The sequence below is a fragment of the Arvicola amphibius genome, chromosome 7, assembly GCF_903992535.2.
Source record: "Arvicola amphibius chromosome 7, mArvAmp1.2, whole genome shotgun sequence".
Lineage (NCBI taxonomy): Eukaryota > Metazoa > Chordata > Mammalia > Rodentia > Cricetidae > Arvicola > Arvicola amphibius.
This window is the reverse complement of record NC_052053.1, coordinates 69,826,509-69,852,869: the sequence shown is the minus strand read 5'-3', so window position 1 is coordinate 69,852,869 and position 26,361 is coordinate 69,826,509. Positions and strand designations below refer to the sequence as shown.

The 26,361-nt window shown below is 47.9% G+C and overlaps 1 protein-coding gene across 1 annotated transcript in view; it reads right to left on the bottom strand.

Annotated features, from left to right (window-relative positions):
* The window catches only part of Cdc42bpb (CDC42 binding protein kinase beta), a 96,675-nt gene that overhangs the window by 12,080 nt on the left and 58,234 nt on the right, over positions 1-26,361 (bottom strand). The window contains exons 8-26 of the mRNA XM_038337941.2: positions 24,434-24,682; positions 23,293-23,372; positions 20,856-21,022; positions 20,656-20,775; positions 19,369-19,502; positions 18,883-19,125; positions 17,229-17,339; positions 15,865-16,109; positions 15,673-15,778; positions 15,251-15,375; positions 14,801-14,906; positions 11,504-11,652; positions 10,443-10,537; positions 7,514-7,593; positions 4,616-4,705; positions 4,290-4,367; positions 2,802-2,907; positions 1,359-1,495; positions 578-717 (exon numbers count right to left, since the gene is read on the bottom strand). Of these exons, the coding sequence (XP_038193869.1) occupies positions 578-717; positions 1,359-1,495; positions 2,802-2,907; positions 4,290-4,367; positions 4,616-4,705; positions 7,514-7,593; positions 10,443-10,537; positions 11,504-11,652; positions 14,801-14,906; positions 15,251-15,375; positions 15,673-15,778; positions 15,865-16,109; positions 17,229-17,339; positions 18,883-19,125; positions 19,369-19,502; positions 20,656-20,775; positions 20,856-21,022; positions 23,293-23,372; positions 24,434-24,682 (2,561 nt within the window). The remainder of the gene's footprint in view (positions 1-577; positions 718-1,358; positions 1,496-2,801; positions 2,908-4,289; positions 4,368-4,615; positions 4,706-7,513; positions 7,594-10,442; positions 10,538-11,503; positions 11,653-14,800; positions 14,907-15,250; positions 15,376-15,672; positions 15,779-15,864; positions 16,110-17,228; positions 17,340-18,882; positions 19,126-19,368; positions 19,503-20,655; positions 20,776-20,855; positions 21,023-23,292; positions 23,373-24,433; positions 24,683-26,361) is intronic.

Here is a 26,361-nt window from a genome sequence, read left to right as displayed (position 1 = left end):
AACCACTCGGAAGGATTAAAAGGATTAGGAGGTGTGGCCTTGTTGGAGGAAGTGTGTCACTGGGGGTTAGGTTCTGAGTTCTAAAAGCCCAGGCAGGCCCAGTTCTCCTTCTGCTTCTGTATCAGGATGTAGCTCTCAGCTACCGCTCCAGCACCAAAAGTGTTCCCTGCTGTGATAATGAACTAAACATCTGGAGCTATAAGCAAGCCAATTAAATGTTTTTCTTCATAAGAATGCCCTGGTCATGGTGCCTCTTCACAGCAACAGAACGGTGACCAAGACAGTTGAATGAAACAAGAAGCCGTAAGGTCCCATGCAATGGGGACATTGCCACTGCTGGGTGTTTCTGAGTGACATGTGCACAGGCCCTCCACACCTGTGCAGATGACAGCAGTGATGCCTGCAGCCCTGCTCTGTCTGAGTGTGCCCTTGGGACCTGGTTAGTTCTCATGACAGCTCCTCACACCTGCTATCATTCTCCAAGCAGACCTGGAGAGAGATGTGGAGGACAGCACAGGCTGCCCCCCTGGGCAGTGAGCACTGGATACCAGGGTAGCGTTTTGCTGCATAAACCTACCTGAGATCTAAGACTTGACTAGCGATGACACCAGGCTGGGTAGACTTTCCTTCTGGCAGGTCGTACAGAAAGAGCTTGCAGTCACAAACCACTGCATATGCCCGCTGCCATCCCTTCTTCACTCCTGTGGGCTTTGGGACCTACAAACCAATAGTGACTACATTTCCCTGGCCACAGATAGATAGGGGCTGCAAACAAACCAATAGTGACTACGTTTCCCTGGGCCACAAAGAGGGGCAGCACAGAGACTGCCAGACCCTTAGCAGTCTGGGTCCACCCACTGGGTGACTGTCCTGGTCCCCAGGGACTGCTTCCCCATCAAATCTTTTTCCAGACTGGTAGGTAAGCCTGTGTCTAGGCTCAGGAGGCTCAGGGCCTGACTAGAAGCTTGTGAATGAGACAAGGGATGCTGACAACCCAGGACCACACTGCATCCTGGAGGCTGCAGCTGATAAGACATGGAGACAGATAGCCCAGGTACCAGTGGTCGGCAAGCACCGCTTGGATTTGGAACCTCAACTTCAAGCTCATGACAAGACACCCAAGGAGAGTAACTAGGAACCTAAGGTGGAATCCGCACACAATGGTTCAGGCTCCTGGCCATGTAAAGTAGCAGTTGTGTCTGAAACCTTCAAGGTACTAGGGTTGCTCCACACAGCAAACAGACTGCTTCAAGTATAGATGAGCTATGACCACTGGTCACCACACAGAAGAACTTAAGAGCTGACCGAATGAGAAATGAGCCACACTGGGCTATGGGACAGAAGCTGGCTCCTCCTACCTTGACATAACCCTTGTAGGCCGTGCCTATACCCCTCTGCACATCCACGCCCAGAGGCCTCTTGGACTGCTCAGGAGGAATGGGGCACACCTGGGGAGCGCTGTCTTTGCAGGACACATGGCAGGAAAACGCACACACTGGAAAAGAGGAACAGTTCCACCCACCTCACAACGTGCAACCAGGGCAGTGGAACTGCTGGGCACAGGCTCTCTGCACATGCTGCCCAGGAGGCCTAGGTGTTCAGTAGGGCAGACTCCAAGAAAACAATCCCAAAAGGCTTCAGAATAAAAGCTCAACAAATATGGCGCCCACACATGAAGAGGGGTCGCCTGAACAAGCACACACTGAAGTCTGCCTCAGAGTTACTCCACGAGCCTGCTTGAATCCACACAAGCAGGCTCCATCCAGATCTGCTCACTGAGGTCACCTGGGTGCCACTGTAGGGCAGGCACAGTGATATATAGCCAATCAGAAGGCTTAGGACAACTAACAAACTAGCAACAGGAAAAGAAGAACGTGTGTGCCTGCACAGGGGAGGCTCTGAGCAGGGAATCACTGTGCCACCCGTGAAGTGAGGAGGCAACGGTCTCAGGGCACAGGCTCAACAGCACACGGCCAAATACCTTCACGGAGTAAAGCACAGAGGGCTGCTGTAATTTAAAAATAATGATTACCATAAAAAGACAGTATAATCATATGAGACAATCTGGAGCCCGTGGGAAGGGTCAGTGGAGAAAGGTGATGGCCGCCAAGTCTGATGGCCTTAGTTCAACCGCTGGCACCAAAGATGAAAAGAGGAGAAGCAACTACTCAAGTTGTCTTCCGACCACAACATGTGTCATGGCACATGCGGCCACACACTCACATGCGCAAAGAAGTAGGTGCATTTAAGAAGTTAAAAATAAAAACAAAACCACAGAGAAACCCTGTCTCGAAAAATCAAAAAAAATAAAAAATAAAAAAAATAAAAACAAAAGCAAAAACAATCCCCCCAAAAAACTCCAGGTAGCATGAGAGCAGAAAGTTCTGGCCCTTTCTCCTTGCTCCCTGACATGACAGAATGGCTTTGAGTGTTTGTGCTCCACAGAGCCATGGGGGAGGTGAGCTCCACAGGGCCCTCAGGGGGAGGTGAGCTCCACAGGGCCCTCAGGGGGAGGTGAGCTCCACAGGGCCCTCAGGGAGGTACTGTGCTTTACAGTAACTTTCAGGTGATTACCTGGTTACTGGACCTACACGCTGGTCAATACTGCTGTAGGCCTTGACTGTGCACTTAAGAAGAGCAGGCCTGCTCCACACAGTTAACCATGCACACACACACACACACACACACACACACACACACACACACACACACACACACAGCTTGTCTGCTATAAGAACTCCATCCAGAGCAGCAGGGTGTCCAGCACAAGGGTGCGGTCTGGCATCCAGGCCGACACTCACCTTCACAGGCATAGCCCTGTCGGATCAGCCCAACCATCAGGGACGTGCAGTGGCTGCACTGGGTGGGGCTGGGGAAGGACTTGATGCTGAACTGGTGCGCTTTGGGCTGCAGGAGAAACAAGCAAAACAAATCAGGTGACTGGGAACCAAGGAGAAGTGCGTCAGTGCTCTTGACTGGCTTATACACAACCTGCTTGCTTCCTGCCTTTTCTCTTCCAGCTGTGAGTTCTTCATCAGTGGCGCCTAAACCCCAAGGTCCTAAGACAGAACTCAAAGTCACGGGTTTCCTTCAGCTAGTGTTGTTACGGACAGAGCTGGGATTGGTTGTTATGTCACCTTTCACAACTGAAACTCTACTCGGATTAGGAGCACTTCCAGGGACCAGCACCAACTGGATCTGGGATTTGGCCTGGAACCCTGTCTATGTTTGGCTCTTCTTGGGTGTGTGAACAAGACAGCATTTTTAATTTACAAGATATGTTAACAGCAAAATCTTGGAAAGACCCACTGTCTCCTGCCAGCAGGACAGAAAAATTAGAATACAACAAACAGGGAAAAACAGTGAGGCTGGCTGGGAAGACAAGGACAGGCTGTGATAGCTTGCCTTGAAAGCCCACACATAGCGACAAAGGTGACACACTGCTCAGGAAGACGCAGACAGGAGAGACCATGTGTTTCTCAAAGAGTGGAGGATGGTTAGCTCAGCCCCAGGAGTGGCTACAGGAGGTGGCCAGAGAGGAGGCAAGGGCTCGGTCACCAAATACACACCACCTTTACAGTGCCTTCCCTGGGTAGCAGAAGTCACTAAACAAGCAGCCCCGCACCTTGGTCCTTGATTCTACAAGAGCCCAAGCATCAAAGCCAAAACATGAATTACTTTCAGGTCTCCAGGGGAAAATAGCAACAGACCAGGTCTGTATTTAAAACAACAACAACAACAACAACAACAACAACAAAAAAAAAAAAAAAAAAAAAAAAAAAAAACCAGGACACAAGTCCATGCCAGGTGTACTGGCTAAATGCAGCCACACTAGAACCTCAGGTCCTGACACAGTTGGGAAACTCAGGATCTTCAGAGAGAAAGGAGACCGAGTAGAGCTTTAAGGTTACTAAGGAAAACAAGGTGAAGACACACACACTGAGAGGCCAGGTTCTTGCAATGCTCATGCAGAAGTCAGGGAACTAACTGCACGTTGTGGATAACTGTTTATGTTGGGAACAGTCTCCTACAAACCGTATGACTCCCAACAGCAGACATAATGATAAAGGGAAGCACCTGGCAGTGAGAGCCCAACACCAGACTAGTGAGGGGAAGGAGGAGGGAGAGGCTGGAACTGCTTCCGCTGAAAACACACTGAGTGCTCGAGGGTGCTGACCACAATGCAGATCCTGAACCTGGGTTTGTCATATTCAAAACCAGCACGGCTACTTTACACAAAAGTTATCTTCTAAAACCAAGAAGACACCCAGCGATGTAAGAGGGCCTACCTTGGGTCCAGCCATGGCGAGGGCCTGTGTGTTGGGCAGGGGAACAGCAGATGGCCTCTGCTGGGGCCGAGGTATATCCTAGGAGAAAGGTGTGGACAGGTGAGCGGCAGCTTAGCTGCCAGGTCCTCTCTGGGGTTTCTCTCTAGAATTTATAAATTATTAACATTCTGAATTTCTAATTTACTACATTGTTCAGGCACCTGTCACGGTTGCCCTCATTTACCTGATGTTCTGACAGAGTTCTGCAGAGGAGATGTAGAAAGAGAGCCTGCAAAGGGGCACAGCTACAAGCTGCACAGCAGACCAGGGCCCACAGAGTACCTTACCTCCTGCTGCTCTGTGCTTGTGGCCACAGACACTGAAGGGGACAAGTCTGGCTTCGAAGCCTGTGCTTCCTGATCACTGGCTGAGCTAGTCTGCAACAAAAAAAAAAGGTGGTGTTTGTTCCTGGACAGTGTGTTCTGTCAGGGTCTAGGTGACCTGCATCCTGTTACTCCCAGGTCTCACCATGAACTCTACTCACAACTATCCTGACTTTCCCAGGGAACGGCAAGTCACTATCATGGCCACCTCATTACGTGAGTGAGCCTGCTCTCCTCCAGCCATTTAAAGGAGGGACAGGGCTGGGTGTGTCAGTGCTCACCCTTTATCCCAGCACTCTACCTGCAGAGTCTGTGAGTCTGAGGCCAACCTGGTCTAAGTACTGAGTTCTAGGCCAGCTAGTAAAAACCTCTTTTTTTTTTTTTTTTTTTTTTTTTTTTTTTTAAATAAAGGAACTGGGAAAATCAATCTCAGAAAAGGAGCTGGGAATCATGGCCTTAGGCAGTCCTCAGACAGCCCAGATACCAAACTCCTATCAGAGATCAAGAGGCAATTCACACACAGCCCTGACAACTAGAGCTTGAAGCCCCTGAAAGCAGTGTCTCGTTCTAACAGTGCCAGCCCTCACAGGCACTCTTCAGGAACAGCTATCTGAGGTGAGTCTTCCTGCAGGCGGAGCCCTGGTACATGGGCACAGGCCACCGCTATTCCCAGCGCACAGGAGTGCACGGGAGACTGCAGAGAAGACTCTCCAAGTCCACAGCTGAACTCTTCCACTTCCGACCCCACAGCACACAGGTAGAATGACCCTGGGTAGACTCCATGTTCCAAGGGGAGGGAGTACTGGGAGCGACACAAGCACGAGTGTAACTGCACACTCCAGGGCTATCAATTAGCTAACGAGCAGAGCTAGTAACTGTGAGGTCACCCACAAGGCCAGTCGAGCATGTTAGCGCCACCTGGTGAGTGAAGGCAAGCCGGGCGTCCATGTTAGCCGTCTAAGACCTCAGATTCTTTAGTTGTTAATCGAAGGGTGCAGACTTAGCAGAGCACCCACGGAAGGGGGTCTGCAGTCACTTACGTCCTCCCACAAGGCTAGCAGAGAAGACGCAGACGAGGAGGAGAGCGAGTCCTTGGTATAACAGATAGGAGGAACACAAATGGTCATTTCCCCCCAGGAAAGCCTGGCAAGACTACTGTGGAGTCCCATGTCTAGCATGCTGCAACATGTTCAATCTGGCAAAGTACAAGATCTCCCGAGTGGTCCTCAATTCTGGAAACTTTTAACATGGACCGTGGTGCAGCTTAGGGTGTTCTTTGAAAGGAAGCATGCCTCATACTCAAATGACAAAGCACTGAAGAGCGTCTAGAAACGAAAGGCAGGATGCAGGACAGCAGATCTTGGTAAACTCAGTCCACGCTGTGATGTCCACACTGGTGGACAGCACTGTGAAAGCCACGAGCCACTGCGCTCTCTGTGCAGCCCGTGTGCAGGGTGAGCGACTGCTGCTGTAATGTATTATGAGGACTTCCCAGGTGGTGGTGGCACACGCCTTAAATTGCAGCACTCAGGAGGCAGAGGCAGGTGAATCTCTATGAGTTTGAGGTCAGCCTGGTCTACAGAGCAAGTTTTAGGACAGGCAAGGCTACACAGAGAAACGCTATCTTGAGCTCCTACCCTCAAAAAAAAAAAAAAAACAAAAACAAACAAAAACAAAAAAAAACAAACCTCAAAACAAAACAAAAAAATAAACCCAACAAACAAAAAAAAAAACAAGGAAAAAGACAACTTGCCCTTTGGAAACCCACGAATATGGATGAGTGAAGGTGAACAACTGAGGCCCAGAACGGCTCACTCTGGGAGTTTGTACTGTGACCTGTGGGAGGGGCCCCAGCAGATGCCACCTCCAGCCTGGTGACACAGCTGCAAAGTGGCCTCTGTACAGAAAAAAAAAAAAACCCGCCTCCTGTGTAGAATCTATGCCAAACCCCCTCCCATGGGCATCAAGAGGAACATGATATAATCCCAGAGGGCAGGGCACTCTACCAGGGCCTGAACCGGGAGGAAACACAGCCAGGACCACGGGTAAGTCTGCACAGAGCCTAAGGAGACAACTGTGCCAGGTTTCCTGCGGCCACTGCTGTCTACAAAACACTTTCAGCTAATCCAGATGAGAGAGACCTGTGTGTAAGTGAGCGGGGGAGATTGGCAGAGAAAGAGCGCACGCATGAAGCACATGCCAGGTGAGGGTGCAAGTGCTGAGTGTTCGTGTCCACGTGTGGGCGGGCCAAAAGTTGGGAAACCGCGCTGGGTCTATCACCACAGCTGCTCCCCAGCCTCCGTCATTCCCACATGCGTGCCTGTGGGAAGGAACTAGTAGAGCAAGCCCACGTCTCTGCTCCAGAAGAGGGAAGTGGCCCTGGAGTGCTCCGGGGCACCTGCAGCCTATAGGGGGCTCATCCCCCTCTGCAGGGGCATTGTAAGCAGACTTGCAATCACACGCTGGTTACCTGGGCAAGACTAGGCAGGGTCTTGGTAAACTGTTTGGTACTCAATCTCTTATAAACCACTTTTCTCACTAATCACTGAGTCTAAGCTATATATTCACACACAAGTCCCAGAAATGATTACTATTATTTATATTTTAAATTTTACACCAAATCCTCACCACACAGCCAGAGGCCAGTATAGATTTCTGCATGGAGGCTAAGCATCGTCTCAGTTCCCCTCAGTCTCCAGGAACAGTTCCAGCACCTACAGTGTTCTCCACCTTCACACGTGACTTCCCTGCCCATGATGTCACTGGCACAACTCTCATAATGTCAGACCTGTTTCCTGGGTCAAGTCATAGTCTACTGCTCCTCACTTACACACACTCACTATTTGCAAAAGCAGTACTCACTCTGAACGTGAGGTCATGTGCGAGAGGAGCAGTGTTGAAATACTCAAAGATAGAGTCCTGGAAGTCTGGAAGTTTCAGCCCTGCAAGAAAGAAAGAAAGGAGAATTAAGATAAAAACTGTAAAGACAGCAGTCCTCACTGTCGACGTGATGGGACTTGCCCCCAGAAGAGGGTCTAGAGGGGTGAGGGCGGAGGAGTCACCGTGCAGGACCGCAGGGTCATGGGAGCTCTGTGGTGACAAACGACCATACAGAGCAGAGACCCCAGAAATAGCAGTTTCCAGAGACCACATGAAACCAGGAGAGAAAGGACATTAAGATGAGCATTTAGCTGGGAAGTCACCTTGAACTACAGGCCAGAGTGGGTTCCAAATCATGCCAGGCACACAGCAATGACCTCAGCATTTATATGGCTGTAGTGGAAAATCTTGGGTTTGAGGCCAGTCTGATCAACAGTGAGATTTTGTCTTGCTTAAAAAAAAAATGAGGGGTAGGGGAGGCACTGGCTCTATTTCCAGAGGGCCCAGGTTGGATCCCAGCTGCTCACAGCTGTCTGTGACAGAACCCCAGTTCCAGAGGATCTGACACTTGCTTCCGGCTTCTGAAGGCACCAATGAGTAATGCACAGACATACACACCATCCTGAGCGAGGTAACCAAGGCCCAAAAAGATGAACATGGGATGTACTCACTCATAATTGGTTTCTAGCCATAAATAAAGGACATCGAGCCTATAATTCATAAAAAATCCTAGAGAAGCTATATAAGAAGGTGAACCCAAAGAAAAACATATAGTTATCCCCCTGGATATTGGAAGCAGACAAGATTGCCGGACAAAAAATGGGAATATGGGGGTGGGGTGGGATGGGGGGATGGGGGGATGGGGAGAGAAAAGTGTGAAGTGGAGGATGGGAAGAGCTTGGGGGAATAGGATGGTTGGGATATAGGAAGGGTGGGTATGGGAACAAGGAATTATATATCTTAGTTAAGGGAGCCATTCTAGGGTTGGCAGAAACTTGACTCTAGAGGGGTTCCCAGGTGCCCAGGAAGACGCCGCCAGCTAGTTTCTTGGGCAGCTGAGGAGAGGGTGCCAGAAAGGTCCAGATCCTATTGTCATACTCATGAATATCTTGCATATCACCATAGAACCTTCACCTGGCACTGGATGGAGAAAATGACAGAGCCCCACATAGGAGCACCAGACTGAGCTCTCAAGGTCCTGATGAGGAGCAAAAGGAGGGAGATCATGAGCAAGGAAGTCAGGACCATGAGGAGTGCGTGTACCCATTGAGATGGTGGGACAGATCTAACGGGAGACCACCAAGTCCAGTTGGAATGGAACTGATGAAACAGGGGACCAAACCGGACTCTCTGAATGTGGCTGACGGTGGAGGAGGACTGAGAAACCAAGGACAATGGCAATGAACATGAACTCTACAGCATGGACGGGCTCACTGTGAGCCTTGTCAGTTTGGTTGCTCACCTTCCTGGTCTTAGGGGGAGCTGGGAGGACCTTGGACTAAACATAGTGAAGGGAACCCTGATGGCTCTTTGTCTTTGGAGAGGGGTGGAGTGGGGGTATGGGTGGAAGGGAGTGGAGGGAAGGGGGAGGAGAAGGGGAGGAGATGGAAATCTTGAATAAAAAAATGAGAAAAAAAAAACAGTCAGGAAAATGTTCTTCTTCAACAGCCTATATAGCTAGGAACATGTTCCTTTGCAAGAAAAGGCAAGATCAATAAACCTGAGACAAAACCAGGGAAAGCTTTTTCTTTTTTGGGACAGGATCTCATGGAGACCAGGATCACTGTGGACTGGGCCTCGCTACCTCCTGAGTGCAGAGCTCACAGGTGTGTTTGCACCAGGCCTGCTTCCTGTGGCGTTTGTGCACGTCAGGCAAAAAAGGCTTTCTTAGCAAAGGTCAAAGTAGGACAAAATAGCGGAAACTTACATCACAAAAAAATTTCCTCCTCAATATACAAAAAGCTTCTGAAATATAAGACAACTCAGATTTAAGAAACAGACAAAAGAATGTAAATTCCTGTACTGAGACGCCACCTATTTGGGATGGAGACTCCCAAATATAAAGTTCACTTTGAGTTGGCCTAAGACTAAGGGATGTGACATTTTGATGTGGACAAAGTATCACTTCTAAAACTCTATCTCAAAATATGAGATGTTTTATGCACATGGCTGCTCACTGAACTTGTGGGGGGAAAGCTCTATAGACTCCAATCAGGCCCCAAACTCAGAAAGAATCCTCCTGCTTCAGCCTCCGGAGTGTTGGGATTACATCTGCTCAACACCACACCACAGCACTTGGTGAGCAAAGGGCAGGAAGTAGCCCAGCCCAGAGGCTCCGTGCAGCTGTGAAAGAGCTCTAGATGGTTCCCATGGGCTGTGGTCTAGTGGCCTCGTCAGAAAAGGGCTGCCTTTTGTGTTACAGGGGATGTGACTGTGTAACTACAGACGTGTGTGTGTGTGAACTACAGATGCGTGTATGAACTACAGATGTGTGTGTGTGTGTGTGTGTGTGTCTGCTTTGATTTTCAAAGGAAGAAGTAACAAAATTTATGGCTAATTTGGGGGAAGGTATTTTTAAACATATTGTTTCAAAATTTTAAGCTTGGAAGTATTTTGTTTGCTTGTTTGTCTCTTTGTTTTGTTTTTTGTTTTTTGTTGTTGTTCTTGTTTTCAAGACAGGGTTTCTCTGCAGCATTGGAGCCTGTCCTGGAACTAGCTCTTGTAGACCAGGCTGGCCTCGAACTCACAGAGATCCACCTGTCTCTGTCTCCTGAGTGCTGGGATTAAAGGTGTGCGCCACCACCACCTAACTGGAAATATTTTTATACAACTAAAAAAAGCTATTAAGAAGAAAACCACTCATTAGAAAAGGCTGATATTTAGTAATTAAAATCTTTTGGTTTTAATTTACCTGTATCAGCTCTAAATTTTTCTTCCATCTTTTTCTTCAAAATCTGCATTTCTTCTAATAACTCCCTGTTTTTGGCTTCAGATTCCTTTAGTTTACTGAAATAAAAATAAACAGCTGTAAGTGCAGGGAGCAGAGGCCACGTCCTGTGTTTCCCGGCCTCCTGAGAACGGCTTAGAACATGATAGGCCTTTCCACTCAGCATATTAAAGAAAGTTCTGATGTGTGGGTTCAAGTCACGGCTAAGGGGTTACAGGAGAACAGTGTGCAGTCCCAGCAACCAGGAAGCTGAGACAACAGAATTAAGAGTCAAGGCCAGTCTGGGCTACATTAAACCAACAAAACAAAATATCTGAGTAAGGTCGTGGTCAAGAAAAGTGTAGCTCATGAAACTGGGTGAGTTTTTGCCTGCCATCTGCAGATAAGTGCAGAGTCCAGATCCCTGGCTGTCGTCCTGGACAAGGCTCCCCAGGACCAAGCCCAGAACTAACACTGAGGTGGAAGCCCTGAGAGCCTGGCTCTTCGTAGGCCTTGCTCCAGGACAGAGCTAGCAGGTGAAACCTGGCCAGGAGGGCAGAACCCAGCACAGGCATGACCACTAGTCAGCAGGACGATATTCACCTCCACACAGCTATACCTTGGTCTCACCACCTGTAGAATGAGGATACTGAATTCAGGCTATTGCCAATGCTAGGCAAGTTCTCTACTACTGAATGGTGAACCTGTCTTTTTTTTTTTTTTAAAGACTCTGGCTGTGTAGCACAGGCTGGCCTTGACCTCAGGATCTGTCTCAGCATGAGGGCCAGGATTACAGTGCACAGGCTCCTCATTACTTCTTGAGAACACTAAGGGGCCCTCTCCGGAAAAAGTACAATCTACCCACCTGGATATATAGACAGCTAAAGTGCTGTGAACCTAGCATTCCTCCAGACATCTCTATAGTCACCCTGACTTAAGGACCTCACGTGTTCCTCGGGAGCAGCAAATGTCCTGACAATCTCAGGGGCAGCCTCAGGTCACAAAGGCCCAGCTTCTCTGGGGGTCTGGCTCCAGGACAAACCAACCTTTCAAAGGAGAGGCTTGTGTCTTTGACCTTCCTCAGCTCCTCTTGAACCAGCTGCTTGGCGCGGATCTCTGCCTCAAGAGCAGACTGCAGTTCCAGCCGTGCAGACATGTCCAGCTTCTGACTTCGGCGAACTTTCCAGAGTGGATCCTTTGATTGGTTAAAATACATTTAAATTTACTTAATAAAATGATTACAAATAAGTAACTCACCTTAAGTATATTTATAAATTACTTCCCTCAGTCCTGCTTTTAACTTTAACATCAGTATTCTTTTTTCTTTCTGGAGTGCTGGGGAATAAACCCTGAGCAAGGACATGCTGGGAAGTACCCTAGGACTGAGATCAATTTCCAGGCCAATATTTTGTAACTTTTTATTCCTTCTTTTGAAAAATTATTCACATCATTTTCACTCATGTGCACTATGTGTATCTGCTTATGTGACATTGAGAGCTGAGTGCCCATGGAGACCAGGGACGTCAGACCCCTAGAGCTGGAGCTACGGGGGCTGCGAGCTTCTAGGCATGGGTGCTGGGAACCAAGCACAGGGCCCATGGGAGATTCATGTACCTGTTAATTACCATTTCTCCAGCCCTTCCTAAGAGTCCTCTAAAAACAAACCCAAGCTGGGGGAGGAAGTTTGGAGGAGTATGAGGGGTGCACACCCTTAATCCAGGAGTTTGGGAGGCAGAGGCAGGTGAATCTCTATGAGTTCCAGGCCAGTCATTGTTACATAGAGAGATTCTGTCTCAAAAAAATCAACAAAATAACAAACAACAAAAAACTATTTTGAGAGAGTCTCACTATATAGCCCAGCAGTTGGCCTTGAGTCCTAGCCCCCTAGTGTCAGCCTCCAGTTTGGGGATTACAGATGTTCACCAACACGCCTGGCTTTGCTGTTTTTCCTTCTCTTTTTCGTTCTGAGCTATAGGGATGGCTCAGCAGTGAAGAACACTTGTTTGTTGCCCTTCCATAGCTCCTGAGTATCCAGTACTCATCGGGTGGCTACTAACGATCTCTAACTCCAGTTCCAAGGGAACTGACCTCTGTAAGCATCAAACACGCATGTAGTACACATACATACATGGAGACAAAACATTCACATAAACAACTTTAAAGCTTTCCTGATTGTGCATGTGTACGCACCATGGCACACATGCAGAGGTTACAGGGCAACTGTAGCAGCAAGCACTCTCCACGTGGTGGGTTCTGAGGCCTGGTCTCAGACTATCAGACTTAGCAACCAGTGCCTTTACCTGGCATCTGGTACCAGCCATTGCCCAGTGCCTCCACTTAGGTGTTTGATTTTCGAGACAGGGTCTCACTATGCAACCTTGGCTAGCCTAGAACTGTCTTCGTATATCAGGATGGCCTTGAACTCATAGAGAACTATGTCTCTTGGAGGCTGGGATCATGTGTCACAGCTGGGGTAATTTTTAAACAAAGAACAAATCTAATTCTTGTGGCACAATTTCTTTGTGGGTCCACTGGACATTCATAAATCACATGGAGACTGTTAGCTTTTTCCTATATCCTGAAACATTTTCCTACTTCACCTTAGGGAACTGTCATTACTCATTCCTAGTTACAGTAAAAGGCTAAAATTATTATAATGAAGGAATGAAGGAAAAACCTACCAGAATGAAGCAAACTGACTTGATGACTTCATTCTTAAAAAGTCTCAGAACACCATGTTGGTGGATTTTTACTTAAAACACAGTTGAGCTTTCATTTTCCACCCATAACAGTCAAGAGAAGAAAACTGACCCAAGAAAGATGCTTTTCAAGATTCAGTCACAGGGACCAGCGTGGGGGAGAGGGGTACCCTAGGCTAAGGGTGCGGTGGACTGTGTGAGAGAGCCTGGACCCTCATCTCCAGGCCACTACACACGGGAGGATTTCTAAAGAACTGATGGGCAAACAAAACACTTCTTAGAGCTAGAAGGAAACACATTCCCTTTCAGCAGGAAGACTGCTTCTGGATAAGAATCTCAACGACTTTGCTGAAGGGACCTAGAACAGCATACATCCATCTTTTATGAGGCTTGCACAAAAATTTACTTATTGTTCTTCACCTGTACAAATAAACTTGTCCACAAACATGCACACATCAGCACAACTAGAATAAAAGAAAATGAGAAATGGAATACGCTTTATTGACGCTTCTCTATTTTATTTGCTCTTTGTCATGTGTGCTTGCACGTGGGTGCAAAGTTCAGAGGCCAGATGTTAACTCCAGGTGCTGCTCCCCAGGAGCTCAGTCTCTCACTGGTTAGTCTGAGCTGTGCTGGCCAGCAAATCCAGGTCCCTCTCTGTCCCGTGAGGATCTGGCCACTGCCCCTGCACTCGAGTTTTCACTTGAGTGACAAGGATCAGACTGATGTCCTCATACTTGCAATTTATCAACTAAGTCACCGCCCTAACCCCAATCTTACTGAAGATTCTATTTAGTCTCTCTTTTTCCTTTTTATGTGCATTGGTGTTTGGCCTGCATGTATGTCTATGTGTGGGTATCAGGTCTACTAGAACTGGAGTTACAGAGGGTGTGAGCTGCCATGTGGGTGCTGGGAATTGAACCCAGATCCTATGGAAGAGCAGCCAGTGCTCTTAACCACTGAGCCATCTCTCCAACCCCCAATTGGTGTTCCTTAATCTAGAATCTAAAACCAAAAGTGTTCTCCAGCATAGAGCAAAACATGAGGCTGCTCCCTGCCCTTCTGTGGAATCAAGAATCATCAGTGCTCTCAGCGGGCAGGGGTGGCGCACACCTTTAGCCCCGGCACTCAGGAGGCAGAGGCAGCCAGATCTGAGTTTAAGGCCAGCTTGGTCTACAGAGTGAGTTCTAGGACAGCCAGGACAGGACTACAGAGAAACCCTGTCTCAAAAAAACAAAACAAAAAAGATGGCAACTGGCCCCAATGCCGAGGTGAGAAGCACCTGCTGCATGGCTCAAAGCACCAAGGGCAGCAACAGAGGGGAGTGTCCCCTGAGAGCCCAGAGCCTGCTACACCCTCAAGTTCAAAACAGATCCCAAGTGAGTGGATGGAGGGTGAAATCAATAAAGCAACTGAGCAGCACCCTGTCCTGATGCTTTGAGGTCATACCTTAGGGCCCTGGTCGAGTTAACAATGAAAGAAATGAACTCAAGAGAAGTTTGGACTGATAGCTGCCACGTATCCTGCAAGACACACAGATCTCCTCCCTGGAATCACCTGATGGCACCTAAGCTGCCATGCACTTATAATAAACCACCAGGGAGCTCTTCAGGAGGAGAAATCAAGTTTTAGAGAGCACCTTACCAGAGTCCTTGATCCCAAACTAGAGCTTCTCAAAGCCTCAAGCTCTTCGGTCATCTTAGAAGCGAGGGCTTGGAGGTAGCCCCTAGCATCTTTCTCATCGCTGACCCTACACAGGGAACAGGTGTTTGTCTTATGAAGATGAGCAGTTGCTGCCCTCCTCAGGACAATGTCACTGTGGCCCGAGCACCAGTTGACTCTATTGAGCAGAGACTGGATATGCCCCCATCTTAGGGTCTCCCTGGTTGTGTGTACATTGGCCACGGGAGCTCTCCACCCATGTGTCACCCACAATGAGGAACATAAACAGCTCACCCCAAGTCCTAAGGGGTCTCCCCACCCTTAGTCCATTCTGAAGAGCACTGCGTCCCAGAGGCAGGGATCAGGAAACCCAGAGACGCACTCCAGTGCAGCCAAAGAGCAGCTTTCCACACGCTGCGCTGCAGCACATACCACTGAATGATCTCTGCGATCTGGGCTTCCCAGTGTGCGACTGACTCCTTCTTAGATGCCAGGTCCTGCAGCTCGTCCTCCAGCTGTCTATTTTGGGCTGTGAGTTTATCCACAAAGGAACAAAGCTGAAATTAAACAATGTCACCACATCACACATCTGTCTGGCGCCTCTTCACTACACAGCATGGTGACATCAGAAGCTCTGCCGCTCATCAGCCCTGTGGGGCTTTCACTGTACCTGATCCAAGTCTCAGAGTGACAGAGCCAAGGATGAGCAGCTTCTCAACAATGAAAATATCCCATTTAAAGACCAAATGAATTATTTCATCTAAATATCAAAACATTTAAGACAGGTACCAAGCTTCCAAGAGACCCAAGGAAAAAAATCAACTTCCCCTAAAGGATGGTGAGGGCCCAGTCACCTTCTCATTTTCAGCTGTTAGCTTCTTGTTTTCATCGAACAGCATGGCTCTTTCGCGTTCGTACTTATCTCTTACTGTGCCTACCGCCTCCTCCATCTCATTATGCCTGCAGAGGTGAAGGGGAGACTGCCTCACAACACAAGCCGACAGCGACAGTAAGCTTCCGTCTCTCGCCTTGAGAGCGTAACTCACCGCTCTCGCTTCGACTTCTCTAGTTTATCCTTCAGCATCAGGATTTCCTTCTGCAGGGCCAGCTGGTGGCTCTCTGAATCATGTACCTCCTTTTTCACATTCTTTACTTCTAGCACATGGGAGGCCTCTCGGCGGACCAACTCCTCTTCATAGAACAGGACTTTCTTCTCAAGCTCGGACTTGATTTTGGAGATTTCCTGCTGGTGTTCTAATGTGGCACCTGGCCCCCGACCTCCTTGCTTCACCTTCAGATAAAGGTTGAAATAAACTATCAAATCTATGTCCTCCCTCCCTCAAGGGTGGTGATGTCTTTTCATTCTTTACTATTAGCAGGGACCTGGCGTCAGGACCGCAGCAGGCAGAGCAGCCCACAGTGGAGGTAGAGTGGGGGCAGCACCTGGTTTGCAGGGTACGTGCACAGGCTTTGTCTCAGTGCCGTGCTGTTTGCCTATTTGCCCACCAGTACTCTTCTGAGTGCTGACTGATTGTCACAAGTCTTCTGGTGACTGGTATGACACTGAGGTCCCTGCTCTCATGGTGACAGCAAACCATTACGTAAGGAAGAATAGTGGCAAGACATAGGATGGGCATGGTGCCACCTTGGCAGGAGACGGTCTTAAGCACAGGGCCAGATAATGGCACAGGCCTGCTGGGGATGAAGGTGGCTGACAAGGCTAGTGGAGAGGTGCTGGGAGAGGAGCTCTGACTCAGGCTGACGGGTCTGTTAAACTCAATGGTTTAGAGGTAGGACACCTACAGAGAGGTAAGGAGCAGGCAGAAAGAGTTAGTCACAGGTAAGCTATCTAGAAAATAGTTTGCTGAGAGCTGGGTCGGGTGCTAGCAAAGATAAGAGAGGAATAAGTACCTTGGGCACATGGGCTCGAAGGGCACCATCACAACCACAAGAAGGGTACAGAGGCCCAGGCTCTAAAGAGGGAAATCACTTATCCAAGATCACACTACACTGAGGAACAGACAGTGGCCCTCACTCATGACTGTCTCTTCTCTTAGCCTTTTTCTGCCCTCTGACCCCATCCGCAGGGCCTAGAGAAGGAGCAGCTTGCCTCTGCCACAGCAACAACAGAACACGGGTTTAGACAGCTTTCCAGAACTGAACGTTCTGGATGCCCACGTGCAGGATGTCAGGACAGGAGGGAGGTGGTGTCTGCTAACTCTGCAATACTGACTACAAACACCTAAAACTTTCATGTGATAAAGAAATAAACTTGGCTTTTATAATGAAGGTTATCGCAAGCAGTGGCCACATCCTCCACTTCCTCCCATACCTGTTCCTTCCTTGAAACTGCCCTGGGTGGCACTCACCCAGTCAACATGCCCCACGGCCCACCAGGGAGAAGAGCTACCTTGAGGGCCTCCAGCTCGCTCTCCATCTGCTTGCAGAAGCTCTCGCTGTGCTCGCGCAGCTTCCGTTCTTTGGAGGCTTCGGCAGTCGCATCCTCAAGTTGAGCTTCCAGCTAAGGAAAAGGCAGAACTGCTTTTTATGAACCGCATTGAGAACCTGCCCAAGGAGCAGTCCCCGAGGATCAGGTGCAGCGAGGGTCTCATCAGATTCACAAGAGTCAAAGGCTGAGGGACACTTTAATTGGAATGGCCAGCTAGGACCATTAGTAATGACACAGCCTGCACTCTAGTTAAATAGATTAATTTGAGGTTTACATTCAAGAAAAACTCCTTATTTATGGAAACAATCCTGACACGTGAAGGCATAATGGGAGGAGGAAATGGTGGAGGAGTGGATCTGGGGGAAGAGGAACGGGGAGGAGTGGAGGGAGGAGAAACTGTTCAGGAGGTAACATATGAGAGAAAAACAAAGAGAAGAAAAAGGAAAAAATGTAGAGGTTTTTTGTTTTTTTCCAATTTTTTTTGGGGGGGGGTTTCGAGACAGGGTTTTTCTATACAGCTTTGGAGCCTGTTCTGGTACTGACTCTGTAGACCAGTCTGGCTTCGAATTCACAGAGATCTGCCTGCTTCTGCCTCCCAAGTGCTGGGATTAAAAGCATGCACAACCACAACCAAGCCCAATTTTTCTTAAGATATTTATGTAATGTGCAACAGTGTTTTGCCTGGATATTCTCTGTTTGAAGTTTTCAGATCCTCTGAAACTGGAGTTACAGACAGTTGTTAGCCACCATGTAGTTTCTGGGAATTGAACCCAGGGCCTCTGAAAGAGCAGCCAGTGCTCTTAATTGTTGAGCCATCTCTCCAGCTCTGAATGTAGAGTTTCATTTGATCAGAGAGTAAATCTAATCCCTCGACCAAACATTTTTGACACCACCTAATAAAGTGTTCTCTGTCTTAAAAAAATAAACATAATTGAGTTTTTAAATAAAAAATTCAAATATCCTCAAAAGGAGAGAAAACCCCCATGCCCATGAGCCAGCTTTGACAGGTGACAGTTAGCTAAGAAGCAAACTTGTTTTACCTGTATGTCTCTAGTCTCAGGTTGTCTGACAACAGCCAGGCAGCTTGTCACTTCACCCTTAATCCTTATGAGTTTCTCTACCTTGAGCTATAATAGGCTATCACTGTAATTATGTCTGGGTTATAAAATAAACTAAGAAATCAAATAGGTATTTGGGACTGACAGTGCGAAAGTGAAGAAATTAGATCATGCACGGCCAGGCTGTCTATGCTCACGATCCATCAAATACATTCAACAGAACTTAACCCAGCATCGCTTAGAGTGCAGCAACTGTAAATAGTGGGACACCAGCTACCCAGGGCAGCAGCAGGCCACGTAGGGACGGAGGAGGAGACCCAAGTCCCGAGACACCATCAGAAGACCAAAGTTCTTACTTTTTCAGGTACTTAGCATTAGAAATTTTTATGTATTTTACTCAAATTCTTAAAAACCCAAGCCTAACATTAGGCTTGACTTCAATCCCTGGCACCCACACAGCGGAAGGAGAAAACCACCTCCTCCAAGCAGTCCTCCGGCCTCCACCTGCACATGCGCATCCACACTCACGCTGGACAAGTGAGTGAGGAGAAAGATACCTCCTTCCTGAACTTCTCAGATTTGCGGATGTCCTGCCGCATGGAGTCGATCTTCTGCATGGCCACCTCCATCTCCTCCTCTTTGTCACGGAGCTGACGGGACACCTTCTGCTTCTGGGACCTAAGCTCTGCCATGCGCTCATTGAGCTCTGAAAACTCCTGCAGGGCCCGCTTTCGCTGCTGATGGGCATCTTTGAGTTCTTTGGTCTGGGATTTCAATCGCTCTGAAGCTTCAACCAGTTGCTGAATGAAAAGAATTCTGTAAGTTTTACATCTACTTAACAAAGACCTGGAAAACCAAGAGTCATGCTGCAGTAAAGTGAAAAGTGGTTCAGGGCCGGTCAGTTTATAGCCAGGGGTTTGGAGCGTGCTCTCAGGAACAGAGTGGGGCCCTACTAAAGTGGGCACTAAGCACCTGAGCCAGTGTTATTTCCTTCAGGCTACGCATGTGAAGGGAACAAGGCCTCCTCAGACAGTCTGTGCTACCTTGTGCAATTCTTCCTTCTCCTGCCGCGCCAGGCGGTACTGCTTCTCCAGGCCTTTCAGCCGGTGTGCGGAGTCCTCACGCTCCTGGCGCAGTGTCACCGTATCCTCAAGCTGCCGCTCAAGCCTGTGTGAATCTGGGCAGAAGAGAAGTGAATTTGTTCCTTTGTGCACAGCGACGTTATGTTAGCTGACTGACTGACTTGAAATTATCTGGTAATTCACAAATAAAGCTGTTTTTTTTTTTTTTTTTTCAATTTTTTTTCACTAGTTTCCATTTATTCGATATGTGTGTCTGTGTGGTGTGCGCCCATGTGCATGCCACAGTGAGGGTGTGGCGGTCAGAGGCCAACAGGGAGTGAATGCTAACAAGCACCCGCTGCACCATCCAGTCAGCCTCACAATGTCTTCAGTCAGAAGCCCTACATCCCCACACACGGTGTCAGATATGCATACACTGTAGGTTTCCTGGTGTTTATCCTAAACCTTTCTATTCTGCTTATGTTTTATGCTGGAGACTCTCTCTTCAAAGACTTGCCTCAATCTCTGTCATCCCAGAGTGCTGGCCCTTTTTCAGGGTGTAAGGTAATAAGATTATTTAGTGAATAACAAACACAGTATAAACTTTTATTTTTAATCGGGATGGTGGGGTCTGATAGAAATGGAGTGCAAAGACTCCAGATGTAACCTAGAGATGGGGGCTGACGAAGAGCCTGCCCACGTGTGGCTAAGGGATATAGTTCACAAGTGATCTGAGTCTGATGACCAAGACTAGAACAGAATGTGGACGGTGCTGGAGAGACAACTCGGAAGCTAAGAGCAGTCGCTGTTCTTGCAGAGGACCTTGGCTTGGTTTTGGTTCCTAGCACCACATGGCAGTTCACAACTACCTGTAACTACAGTTCCAAGGAATCTGACACCTTCTTCTGGCCTCCACAGGTACCAGGCATGCACTCACACAGTACACATGCATACATGCAGGCAACAAACAAACAAACAAAATCGGAAGAAAGAAAGTAGAGTGGGAGGTTGAACTCTTATACTTCTGAGGCAACAGCCAGCAGGCAAATTAAGTACAAGAGAAAAACCCGAGTTTATGGAGAATACTACGGTATCAGAACAAGGGAGGTAGGAAAACAATTTCAGACACAGACAACATGCTTCAACTGTGCATAAGCTTGCACAACTTGAGCTTTTCCCTACTTTTTGCCCCTTAGGAAAAAGGATTCTGGAAATAGGAAACTCATACTCAAGAATAAGGATCAAGCAGCAACCAGCTAGAGCCCTTACCTGCCATTTTATTTTTCAAGCGCTCAATTTCTTCATTTAGCCTCTTGATTTCTTTGTCCCGGTTGGAGTTGCCCAGGGCCCGTGTGGAACCGTGAAGAGACTGCACAGTCTGGGTGGATTCTAAAGGAGACACCGCACTGAGTGGCCAGCCATGTGTGCCAGGAGGACCCTAGCCACACCAGGCCACTCCAGACACTCACCCTGCAGCTTCCGGCTCAGCTCCAGCTTCTCTTGTTCCAGTCTTCGTATCCTTCGCTCATACGCCTCCACCTGCAGGCTGTTCTCCAGATCACGCTGCACGTCTTCATCTTTGGTTAATGTGTTGGACTGCATCATGCTCTTCAGAGAGCCTCGGTCAGAAAAACAGCTGCAAACAGAACAACAGGCTTTCTAATCTACTGAGAACCGACAATGATTTCATTAGCATTTAGAGTCTTTTTAAAGTGGCAAACAAAATACCTGTGAAAAGATTTTATTGTGTATGGAACCAAAGTCAGACAAGAGCCTCCTTGCCACAGACGACTAGGCAGGAGTGGGAGCCTGGACAGGACCCAACAGGGAACGGATGCTCACTTGGAACTCAATGCTCACAATCAAGTGGAAAAGCAAAACTAAGGCGTTTGCCTAATGATCTAGGTTTCCAGGGAGGCATAACCCACTGGTCGAAAGGCTCACTGGCTCTGCTTCTTAAAAGCTGTGCCATGCTAACAATTTAGGGATTATCATTTTGCCTTGGAGACTCAACAGCACATTGCCTTGCTCTGGCCAAGTGGCTTAGCTGTGAAGGATCGGCTGATTCAAGACCATACTCATGGATGTGGGGCTCTTTGCTCTGCTCAGATGGAAGCCAAGGACAGTTCTGTTATCCAACAGCCTAATCTTTGGAATGCTACACGAGGTTCTCAGGTCTGCTTAGCTTGTCTCATTCCTATTATGAACCCCATAGTGGGCACTGGGCACATCCCTTCTGTTATAGACTATAAGCAACCAGCATTTCTGAAGACAGCCTACCACAAATGGAGAATCTTAAGTCCATCTGTATAAACTGTCTTGACAGGCTAGTCACAAGTGTGACGAGCACCCTGTGGGCTGGAATGCACCTGGAACTCTTTTGTGATGAGGTGCCACTGTGGGATCAGACAGGAGATGCACATGCCCATTTCAAGACTCCCTACCAGCCTGAGCAGAGGTGCCCTTCCAGCACAGCCACACTACCGCAGGAGTGTGAGCCAGGTGTCCAGTTCTGCATCTCTGCTCAGGAGGAGAAGTGTGTATCACTCTCCTCTCACCACCCTCTCTTTTTGGTTTCTAAAACTGAGGAAGGACGCCCTGTACTACACAACTTGGCCAACAGACAGGTTCACTGGGGATAGAAATGACAGGCACAAACACCAATCTGGTGGAACTATTAAATTCATATCAAAGGAGGAATGAGTTCCAGCTCCACTATGGGAACTAGGAGTTGAGGTTGCAGTACTGACAAAATCAAGCAGTGTGCTCTAAAGGCTTCTTGACTGAGTGTGAGCAGAAACAGCTGTGACCACTGGATAAATCTACCAGCTGACAGCCTGTGGGTCAAGTTCTGTGCCTGTGCCTTCCGTGAGCCTTTAAGAATGCCTTCTACATGTCACTTCCCACCCTCTTTCCCCAGCCCCCACACAGGATGGAACCCGGAACCTCATGCATGCTAGTCAAGCACTGCTACTGAGCTGTATTTCCAGTAGTCTTCCCATTTATTTTCATTCTATTATATATGTGTTTTATTATATATGTATGAATGTTTTGCCTGCATGTATGCCTGTGCACCGCCTCCATGCAGTGCCCAAGGGGACCAGAAGAGCTTGTCAAAACCCCTAGGACAGGAGGTAGAGATGGTTGTGAGTTATCCTGTGGGTGCGGGAATGGAACCCTAGTCCTCTGGAGGAGCAGCCAAGCTTTTAACTGTCAAGCTATCTCTTCAGCCTCAGTTTTTAAATATTTAAGGGTTGTAAAAGAAAAAAAATGCTTGACAGAGAACAGAAGATGCGTATTACAGTCATCTATAGTTTAACGACAGGGACACATTCTGGCAAGTGCTGTTAGGTGCTCTTGTGCCAACACCTAAAGTATACTCCCACAACCTGAGAGTAAATCATGTGCACAACAGAGAGACGCAATCAGAGCTGCAGGGCACACATGGGACCGAAGTGGTGCTGGCATGGTGGGATGCTATCCACAGAACACATAAACTACACAACAGTGTGTTCTGCAGCTGTCAGCGGAATCGTATGTTAGTGTCAAGCATTTCCACTGAACATACGTATGTACAGTGGTAATGCACCGCCACAAATGGCAGACACTGGCATCGTCAGGCAATGGGAATATTGGAACATTTCAGACCACCATTCTGTATGTGGTCTGGTGTTGACCAAACACTGATGTGGCACATGAGCATATTCACTAATTTTCCATTTTCAGAAACACCAGCTGGTGCTGATGCGTACCTACAGTAATCAGCACAGGATAAAAGACCCTCTGCATCTCTCATGAGCGGCATCCTCCCAGCCCTATGACAAGAGCAAAAGCTTGAGAGCCCACTCTCAGGCTGTGCCAACCCCTAGTGAAGAGTGATGGGAGCTCGCATCGACCCAGCCATACCTTTCTGTTGTGAATGTAAAGCCGATGAATGGCAAATGCAATCCAGAGAAGCCTGTGTGAGAGCCGGGAGGTAATATTTCCTGCATCAGAACACATATAACACAAATTAAACAAATCTCCCTTCACATAAGCAACACATGCCACCAAAAAGAATGCAAAAACCTTATTACTGTGGGCACTACTCTGAGCACCAGCTATGAAAAGCAGCATTAATGTGGGCTGGTAAGATGGCTCACAGGGAGAGGCCTACAGGCCAGGCTTCCTGTGCATCTGAAGCCTTTATATACATGAAGTAGTCATGGCAACAATGAAGCCGTCACATAATAACGAATCAACACTAAATAAAAAGGTACAAAATATGGAAAAATAAAAGCAAAAGATTTCAGATGTGTGCCATAACAAGAGCAATTTTTGTCAAAAGAGTAATCCCTTGTCTTTTTTGTTTTGTTTTGTTTTTTGTTTTTTGTTTTTGAGACAGGGTTTTTCTGTGGCTTTGGAGCCTGTCCCGGAACTAGCTCTTGTAGACCAGGCTGGTCTCGAACTCACAGAAATCCGCCCGCCTCTGCCTCCCGAGTGCTGGGATTAAAGGCGTGCGCCACCATCGCCCGGCTCCCTTGTCTTTTAAAAGCAACACTAAGGACCAAGCTGAAGACTTTAAAATAACTGCCAAATTAAAAAACATTTTTGTTTTTAGACAGATCTTACTGTGTACATCTGGCAGGCCTGGAACTCACTATGTAGACTTGCTGGCTTTGAACTCAGAGAAACCTACTTGCCTCTATCACCCAAGAGTGCTGGGATTGAAGGTGTGTGCTTCAGTTACTTTAATTTTTACTTTGTGTGTGTGTCTGTGTTTATGCCTCATGTATACAGGTGCCTGCAAAAAACAAAGAAATGTTGGATCCCCTAGAGGTGGAGTGGGAGGCAGCTGTGAGTTGCCTAATATGGGTAATGGGCACAGAATCTGGGTCCCTCTGGAAGAGCACCAGGTAACCCTGACTGCTGAGCCACCTCTCCAGCTCAGCTGTCAAATAGTTTCGAAGATTAGAACAGTTCTGCCACTGACTGACTTGTTAGCAAACAGTACCCTGACACTTAGACCCACTGGAGGCAGCCCAGAGAGGAGGAGGCCGGGACTCACAGTGTTTCTCAGCATGTCATCATCCACGTCGAAGTTGGATGTGTCAGAAGGGCTGCTCACATCAGGGATGTACGGAGCTTCTAGGTTTCGTATATTTTCCCAATTTAGGCCTTCAAAGAATGCATGTTTTTTAAAGTCCTCTATTCCATTCTGCCCAAGCCGGCGTTCTCTGCTGCATATCAGTCTCTGAATAAGGTCCTTTGCTTCTTCAGAGACATCAGTGACATGGGATGGGAACTGAAATCGCTCCTGGGGAAGAAGGGACGGCCAGAGGACATAGTCAGGGAAACCTCAGATGTGTAGACAGTATAGGAAATAATCCTTACTTTACAATTAACCAAATGTAATCCAAAGCTAGGTAATTTTAATTCCACAAAGGCAAACAAGTAAATCATTCCCTTGGGGCCTGTGAGATGGCTCAATGGGTAAAAGGCACTCACTTGCCTGGCAGCCTGGCAAATGGAGTTTGATCCCTAGAACCCATGTTGTCCCCTGGCTTCAATGCGCACTGTGGCACATGCACCCACACACATAAGAAGAAAATTAATTAATATAAACTGACTTTATCATAGCTGGCTTGTTAACTCCTACCCACAAATGACAATGACAGGCTATATTTCTTCCTCTCCAAACAGCAGAGAACACAGACAAGTGTGCTGTGGAGACATGCGGCACAGCCCTCTCAGTGCTGGGCCAACACTGCATCTTTAAAGAAAACAGCCTCAAGAATCCACACTTTACACTGCAGGAAAACTACAAACCACACACTCCTTAATTGTTGGGGACAAAGAACAGATTAAAACTCCTAACACTTCACATTTGCACCCTGACCAAGAGAACAAGTGTTCAGCTGAATTCCTATGGAAGGGGTTTGTTTAAAAAGAACAGAACAGACACCAACAATGAGAACCATGTACCTGTGTGGTACATAAATAAATACTGAAACACATGAACAGAAGCCCATTCACACAATGTACTGCACGTCACAGGCTGAGAGCTGAGCTGCCATCTATTTGAGGCGAGTATGCACTGTGTGAAGTCTTTCTAGGAAGCACTTATTTATGAGTTAAGAATCTATCTCCACTTTGTGTGCTTGTTGTGTGCACCAAAGGCCATAGTGAGGTCTTCCTCAATTACCTTCCACCTTTATTTATTTACTTAGTTTTTGAGTCAGTCTCTCATATAAAACTTAGACCTCACTGATTTGTCTGGACTAGCTGGCTCCAGGATCTGCCTGTCCCTCCATGGGGCGAGAGCTGTGCACCTCCACACCTGACTCTCCATGGGGATACAGCTGTGCACCTCCACACCTGACTCTCCATGGGGATACAGCTGTGCACCTCCACACCTGACTCTCCATGGGAATACAGCTGTGCACCTCCACACCTGACTCTCCATGGGAATACAGCTGTGCACCTCCACACCTGACTCTCCATGGGGATACAGCTGTGCACCTCCACACCTGACTCTCCATGGGGATACAGCTGTGCACCTCCACACCTGACTCTCCATGGGGATACAGCTGTGCACCTCCACACCTGACTCTTCATGGGGATACAGCTGTGCACTACCACACCTTTTACTTTGGTTCTGGGGCTTCAAATCAGGTGTGCACAACTACACAGCAAACACTTTACTGATGGAGTTGCCCCCCCATGCTGAAAAATATTCTAAGTATAGTTTTTACTTTGATTTGGAGTGAAATATAAAGCACTTTTCATGTTAATCTTGACCCAATATGAGCAATTAATGGGAGACTGGTTGAAATACAGGTCAACTACATACAACTCGGCTTTCTGGGATGTGTAGGCACATACACACATACATGCCAGGTCGTGTTTGTGTTTCAGCAGACAGGAAAAAGGAATCCTGCCCATGGATCTCCAGGGCTGGGTGTGCAGTTCTGTGGCAGGTGCATGTGTGAAGCC